Below are 7,514 nucleotides of genomic sequence, written 5' to 3'. Positions count from 1 at the left end.
TGATAATAAATAAGATTAAAAAAAAAAAAAGCCTGCAGGCTCCGTGCTTTGCTTTGGTGCTCATGCATTCAAAACCTCAAGCATCTATGGCAATTACTGCTTCAGTGGAGCCAAGTTACCATGACATCTAACAAAACTATGTAGAGGTGACTTTTTTCTTTGAATATAAGCATCTCATGTAGTAGAGCAGCAGCATGAGGGATGTTTGTTCCCCAAGCAGGGATCGAACCTGTGTCCCCTGCGTTGGGAGCGTGGAGTCTTAACCACTGCACTGCCAGGGAAGTCCCAGCAGCATGATTTAAGCAGGGAAAAAGCATGGACTTTGAAAATAACCTGACAGACCTTTTGACAGAAAGTTCAACTACAAATTCTTCCCTTTAATGTAAGACAGGGGAAAGTTAATCTTTTCGCACTTACATAGTTGCTTGCCCTTTGAGCTTTTTGAGGAAAAAACCAAATACTATAAAATATTTTAAACTTCTTCCTCAAAATAGACAGTATCCCTTAGAATCACTGGGGTAGTCTTGAAAAAAAGAGGTAAGGCAAGAAGAAAGGGAGAGAGGGAGAGAAGCAGGATGGGAGGAAGGGAGAAAGGAAGGGAAGGAAAAGACAAGACCAATGTCCAGGCCGGGCTCCAGATAATTTAAATCAGAACTTTGCAGGTGGGCCTGGGCAATGAGGTCTGTGGCTTTTAAATAGCCCTCCTGGGATTCTAATATACAACCAGGATTAAGTTTATGACTTAAAAAGATCCAACTGCCAGTCCTAAGTAGAGAAGATCAACTGTGGACCACAGCTTTGGTTGTGATGCACACTGGCTATATATAGGTCAAGTGTCTAGAAATAACCAGTGCAGATCCCCACCTAGTGTCTCCGTACTTGTAACGATTAAAAGGCAAGATGCTAGGCTGCAGAAAATAAAGCCTTACAGGTAAGTGGTTTGTGTGTTACCAGTCCCCTTATACTGTTTGAAAGGTGAAAGAAAAACAACGACGGAGTGGCCATCTTCGCAGTTAACTTAATTCCACTGGACATGACTGTTACCTGGGTGGCTGGTTGCTAAAGACATGAAGGATGAGTAGATTCACTGGCCACTCAGGCCACAATGAACAGGCAGCTGCGAAAGCAGAGGATGGCGCTCCGGTCACCTGCTTCCTACAAGGCCAGTCACAACTGTTCCTCTGACAAACTATAGGAAAAAACCAAAAATTAGATGCGAGACATTCATTCAACATAAATAACGGATCTGTGGTATTTTGAGGAAATTCCTGAAGACCAACAGAGAGGGACAAGGGGAAGATAAATGGGAATACTCTACACCAATAGATAAAAAATCTATGAGCCTTTGCAGGTGACCTGAAAGTTAATAGTACTTTATTGCTATTTTCTACAATCTATAGGGCAATATTAATATTCACAGCAAATTTAACAAGGATTTGAATATCTACTATGTACTGTCCTAATCACTGTACCTTTATACTAAAATTACCCAGTGTAAATCCTTTAAGATTTCATACATCACATTAGAAATGGATTTTCATGAGTCTGAACCGAAGCATTAATCATTGAACTTCACATTGCAATTAGATATTTCTCTAAAATTAAAGCATCCTAGCAGGTCAATGAACAATGCTATGAGATATGGAATGTATCAGCCAACAGTAAGACTACTCGAAGTCAAATAGTTCGACAGATAAGTGGTTAGCTTAGTCATTCACTATTAATTAAGAAACACCAGAGTTTTAGAACACTTTAGAAAACCCAGTATCTAGACCAGTGGTGGTAAGGCATCAGGCACTAGACAATGGATTTAATAAACTTGCGGATCAAAGCAAACAAGTGGCAGGTTTATCAAAGCTCAGTACTAGGAAGCTATGGTAGGTTGGAAAGATAGCCATAGAATGGTATGGAGACAGGCTTCCTGGTTGTTAGACAATGCACAGGCAACTAAATAGAGAAGGCAAATCTAATTATTAGCTGAAAGCAAGCCATGGGATCCAGAGTATACTCCAAAAATCTCTTCCCTCCTATGTTGTTTCTAAAATTTATACTTATTGAGGCCCAGACGAAGATCTAGCGACAGCAGACATCTTTATGTCACAGATAGGAAATTTCCCATCATGTTTTCATCACCATCAACTTTTTTTTCAGTTAGGAAGAACTGTACCACTTGTATGAAATAATACAGACCCTCAAAATAGACACCAAAAAATGCATATAAAAATGTAAGAACTAAATTACAGTCTTGTTAGATTGCCAAGTGTCAACTTTGCTTTTGCTACAAGAAGCCTTGAAACAAAATCCGTATTCTGCTTTTGGCGCACAGAACCCTACAAGGAGCACTGAGGATTAAAATTCCAAGTTTATCTAGAGTTGACAGTTCAGTAAATTCTAATTTAAATAGGACCAATTTTTCTTTCTTCTGGCTATAATCCCAGGATGGCATCGCTTCAGAGGCCAACTGGATAGACCAAGAGGCTGGAACCCTTAGACCCTCCCTCCTACAACACACAGCCTCCCTTCCCTTCTGCCCATTTTTACGTCACCCTAAGAGGGGAGTGTCCTGATGGAGGCAGCCGCGCCGGAACAGGCCGCGTGGGTAACCTAGAGTACGCAACAGGTAATCCTCTGGTTATCGGAGTGACAGCACTCTTCTGCAGAGCGTCCTGCACGCTACCAACATCCGCCTCGCAGGATGCACACTGAAAGCCGCAAGTGCAGCTCGACAGACAGTAATAACCTTTTCCAAAAATGCTTTACTGCTACAAGTTGTGAGGTTTCCAACCATCAAAATTGGAAAAAATCTTAAGGTTTCAGCCCCCCACGGGGCAGCAGAGCCACTTCATGGGACTGTTTTTAATGTAGGCTTGGCAGTGGACCCAGCAAAGTTCAGATGACAGCAGAATGGTACCAGGAAACCTTGCCTGTAACCGCAAGAGGTGGAGCACGAGCTAGAAGAGGAAGACCACTTTCCATCTGAAGGATCCGTCTTCCTTTGAATCCTCTTAGTTAAGAGTAACGTCAAAATTTAAGGCTGGTAGTTACTAAGACAAGTATAGACGTATCTGGTAAGAAAATCCAACACTTCACTTTTAAACTTTTTCCAAACAGATGCTACACGTGGCAACTGAAATATTCCTAGAAATGGTGTAGAAGACAGACTTCCCTGAATTTATCACAACCTACCTGAATCCAGACCACACTTTTCTGGCCTCTTCTTACAATCACAGCTTTTGTTTCACACCCCTAACAGCAATATACCACGGAGTACAAACAACACTGTGAAAAACAAGGGCTTGATGAAACCCACAGAAAAGCTATTCACTAATGTCGGGACTACTTTTAGTCATGCTATTAGATCACTTTATTCTTGTGCATAATAAATAGATACAGAAAAATGTTGAAAATGTTATGACTCAACTATCTAATTAAAGCTGAGAAAAACTAACCTAGTCAGATTTTAGTTTTTAAATGAGAAATGACAAGAGTAGTAAATATAAAGAAAAACAAAAAGAACTTTACTTCTCCTATGTTAATACAGGTCAAGGGACCCTTTCTTCTCAAAAGGGTTGATAACACCAGTTCTTAGCAATAGACATAAGGCACTTGTTTAGATTACAACATCACTGCATTTTCTTCCCACTTTTTTTTTTCTAACCCTGTTTTCCCCACAGTATCATTTGGAATAGAATGAATGAGGCAAATGTGAGATGATCCAGTTGATACTACCCAGAGCAAGATAGTACAGTACAATGTTTTAGGGGTGACGTCTGGACATAAAATGAACCCTTGTCAATGTCCTCTGACACCAGACAATGTATCCACTATCAAGTAAACCTGAAAGAAAATAAAATATTTATTTAATAGTTCCAGTAAAATTGGGTTGGAATACAATATACAGGTTAGGAATTTAGCTCCTCATGGGTGGCATCTGCATCAGGAGTTCTTAGTACTTATGAATATTCATTCTAAGACAATCTACATCATTTGAACATTGTCAGGACAAATATATGAATTTCATTTCCATATACAGTAGCGTTTAAACATAAGTCACACATACATCCCCTATCACGTGGCTGGTGCCTCCTCCCATGACCTTGCTGGTGGTAGAGGGAACACCAGTGTTCTCCCTCCACCACCACCAAGAACTTCAGTTGCCACTCACAGGAGAAGCTGGAAAAGGTTTTGTTTTGTTTTGCCATCTGTTAAGATGTTCCTGAGACAGGGCCAGTTAATAAAACATAACAAAGCACTGGAGTTCAGTCTGTACTTGTCTTTACATCACTAAATCGTTAGACCGGGATGTGGAATGCAGGTCACGTACTATGAAACGCTGAGTTTAGCACACCTGTTCAATCAGTAAAAGGATCAGGTCTCCTGAAAATTCCCTTTAGAATATACTTTCTATAAACTAAAAAGTACCACAAAAGGTCAGTTATATATACAATCGATTCATTTTACTTAATCTCCTTATTTGCTGAGATCCTGCAGATGCAACGAGCGTGTTAAGCCTCTGGCCGTAGTTCTCAGTGTGCAGGGTTTAACATTTTAAGGCTCATTTTCTCAATCAAAATAGCAGTTCTCAGTTTTCCTTTCAAATTACTCATTACATTCATAGTACCTGCTGCCATCCTGGCCCTCAATGAAATCTTAATGCAGGAACACCACTACACTTGCATTATGTAACTTTTTGACACCAACACTAAGCCCGATCTAAAAAGCTCCCCTCTGCACTAGCCTTACAGCACATTACACTGCCTCAGGCTTGCACCTCTGTTTCCACCTGTGTATTTTCACAGAAGCCCAACACATATTAGTTGAAATATTCACACAACTGTTTTTCAAAACAATTTATTGCATCATATTTGGTACCTTATGTTTGACAACAAAAAGGAAATTACATCTGTAACTGCAGGAAAAAGAAGCTGGTCTGTTATTGAAAAAAAAAAATCTTGGGCCCTTTAAAAATTACAAAGTCTTGGGCTTGCCTGAAACAACTGAGCAAGAAATATATTCTTAGAAATGTAGGGCTTCAAGTATTACAAACCTGTGACACTGTGGAAAAATTCCAGAGGTATCTAAACTGCAGCACTTTTTTTTCTGCATATCGTGAACAAGGCCTGCTGAGGTTTTTAACTGGTAGTCTCTTGATCGGTCATAGAATGGTAGTCAGGAGTTCTGCTCTTTAACTCCGAGCCATGGTAGATTTTCTTTTTTCACTCTTGGGTGAAAAAGTTCATGCTTGCTAATTAGTTGGTGCCACATCACAGTGCATTTGGTTCTTGCATTACAGTTTTAACAAGTTTGGCCAAAACAATGCTGAAAGGTTTGCATTGTTATTTTAGTTCTTCAAGTTTTAGTTAGAATTGAGATTGTTCCAACTGGTTCCTCCAGTTAAAAACTGTGGTACAAGAACACCAAACTGATCATGTACAGTGAATTTTGGAAACACAACAAGTGTATTGAACACCCTCTAGGTTTCTTATAATTCTGCTTGGTAACTCTATGTCCCAGCTTCTACAACATCAAGCATCTGTTGCAGGCTTCTCTGTAAATGGCGATTCACACTGCATACTTCCTATGGTCAGAATCAACCTTGTAACAAAATCAGTCAGATGCTAAAGCCCCAACACCTCTTTGTGCTCAGTGAAAGAATCCAGTGCTACAACAGCATTTCTGCTGTCTGAGATATAGTAAAATCTCACAAGACAGATTTAAAGTAATATTTCTGCCACACACCTGCTTTGTTAGCTGTAACAGCCTCCAGATTTTATATAAATTAGTTTAAAAACATGGGTGGGTAGGTAGGAATAGGATAAGGTATCTTTTTTTAACCCCTCAATTTTAGCAGCTTTTAATTTTTTAAGAAACTGAACCTATATCCTGTAATATGTTAGATATTTTATATATACTTTTCAGCAGGATAAAAAACGTAAAACACTATTTGAAGGCAAGAACATTTACTCTTCTCATTGTGTGTAAGTTAGAGCAATGCAGCAGGTGCGTGACAAAAATATTATACACTAGATATGGTCCAAAGTCATTCCATTTGCTTGTTTAATGATGTTCAAATTTCATTGGCCAGTTCTTCAGTTTCTGCAGAACTATCTCCGTTAACTGTGATCTTCATATCCTCTTCATATCCAGGAGGCATGAAAGCCAAAGCGTAAGGGAAAAGCTTATGACAATTTGCTCTGTAAACTTCAGCAGCTTCTTTACAGTCTCCTAGGCTACCAGCACACAAGGCTTCTAATACCTCCATACATGTCTAAAGAAAGAAAAAAGGTCATGTTGTAACTTGTCAAAAAAAAAAAGAGAGATTTTACTGTGAACTTATGAGACATTTCATTATCAAAAGATTTCCAAAATAAGAGGCGAACGTACATATTTAAGATACACAAAAGCATTTACTCCCACTCTGCCTTCCATTAGAATTAGTTTCTTCAGAACTGCAGGGTTTATATGAAAGGATGGCTGTTTAAACAGGGCCAGGACTAAGGTGGGACAAGCAAGGTGAGTGGGGTGCTACATCTAAAGACACTCACTCTCAGCAAGTAACCGCTGGCAACCTTGCCTCAGCCTACCTGGCTCTGTGTATAAATGTTGACATTTACATGCCATTATCAATTACTTTAAACTTTTCAGAGGCTTAGAGCCAGTTGGCAAAATCAAACATTGTTTTTCAACCCTGTATTCAAATTAAAGAGAACCGTAAGGTATGTCCAATGACGAAGCAGGGAAGAGAGTCTCAGAAACACAAAGGGTATGTATGCAAGAAAAATTTGTTCATGAAAACTGGTAATTCTTTCAACCAAACCCTTACGTAGGTCTGCTTATATTTTTAAATGATTCATGTTGATTTGCATTTCTCATGTTTTCTTCCTTTACCTTTTCACTTGGAAAATACTACAGTTTCTGGATATATGTAGTACCCCACAAACTCTGACAGCCTAGAAAGGTTCTAATCTAAATGACATGTTAATTAGCATGCGAGAAGTAAAAACTTTCTTTCTTAAACATATTTACTTCATTTGCTATTAAAGGAATATATTAAACTGTCTTTCAGCAAGTGCTTTTTTATCTGGCCAATTATCACAAAGTAGCTGTTCTTTGTTTTCAGCCCAAAGTAGAATCTGTATTTTGCAACACACCCATATTATCTTTTACTCTACTCAATTACATGTATACTGCAAGCTGTAAAATTAGCATTTTAATTTAATTCCTGGTAAATACATCTTAAATACATCAGAATCATCACTAAAACCACTGCTTGCTCAGAAATGTATAGATACGAACTGAGATCCAAAATTAATTAACTAAATTAAATTAGTGTGTAAAACTTTACCAAAACAAATTTCTTAAAAATATTATTCAAAATGATTATTCTTATTATTCAACTAGATGTGAAACTAGTTACTGTATGCCAAGTAGCCTGCTGTACGTGTGTGCACACATATACAATCTTAAATAAATTTAAGAGAAGCTCAGTTTCTCAGATGGATTCATAATAGTTT

The 7,514-nt window shown here is 38.5% G+C and overlaps 1 protein-coding gene across 5 annotated transcripts in view; it reads right to left on the bottom strand.

Annotated features, from left to right (window-relative positions):
- Positions 1 to 3,832: 3,832 nt before the first annotated feature.
- Positions 3,833 to 7,514, bottom strand: part of NAA15 (N-alpha-acetyltransferase 15, NatA auxiliary subunit) — a 75,502-nt gene continuing 71,820 nt past the window's right edge. For all 5 annotated transcript variants that reach the window (XM_060148740.1, XM_060148739.1, XM_060148741.1 and 2 more), the window contains one exon: positions 3,833 to 6,268. In XM_060148740.1, coding sequence (XP_060004723.1) covers positions 6,068 to 6,268 — 201 coding nt within the window. In that variant the 3' untranslated portion in view covers positions 3,833 to 6,067. The remainder of the gene's footprint in view (positions 6,269 to 7,514) is intronic.

This window comes from Lagenorhynchus albirostris, chromosome 4 (genome assembly GCF_949774975.1).
Source record: "Lagenorhynchus albirostris chromosome 4, mLagAlb1.1, whole genome shotgun sequence".
NCBI lineage: Eukaryota > Metazoa > Chordata > Mammalia > Artiodactyla > Delphinidae > Lagenorhynchus > Lagenorhynchus albirostris.
Note: the sequence above shows the minus strand (reverse complement) of the source record. Positions and strands in the feature narration are given on the sequence as shown.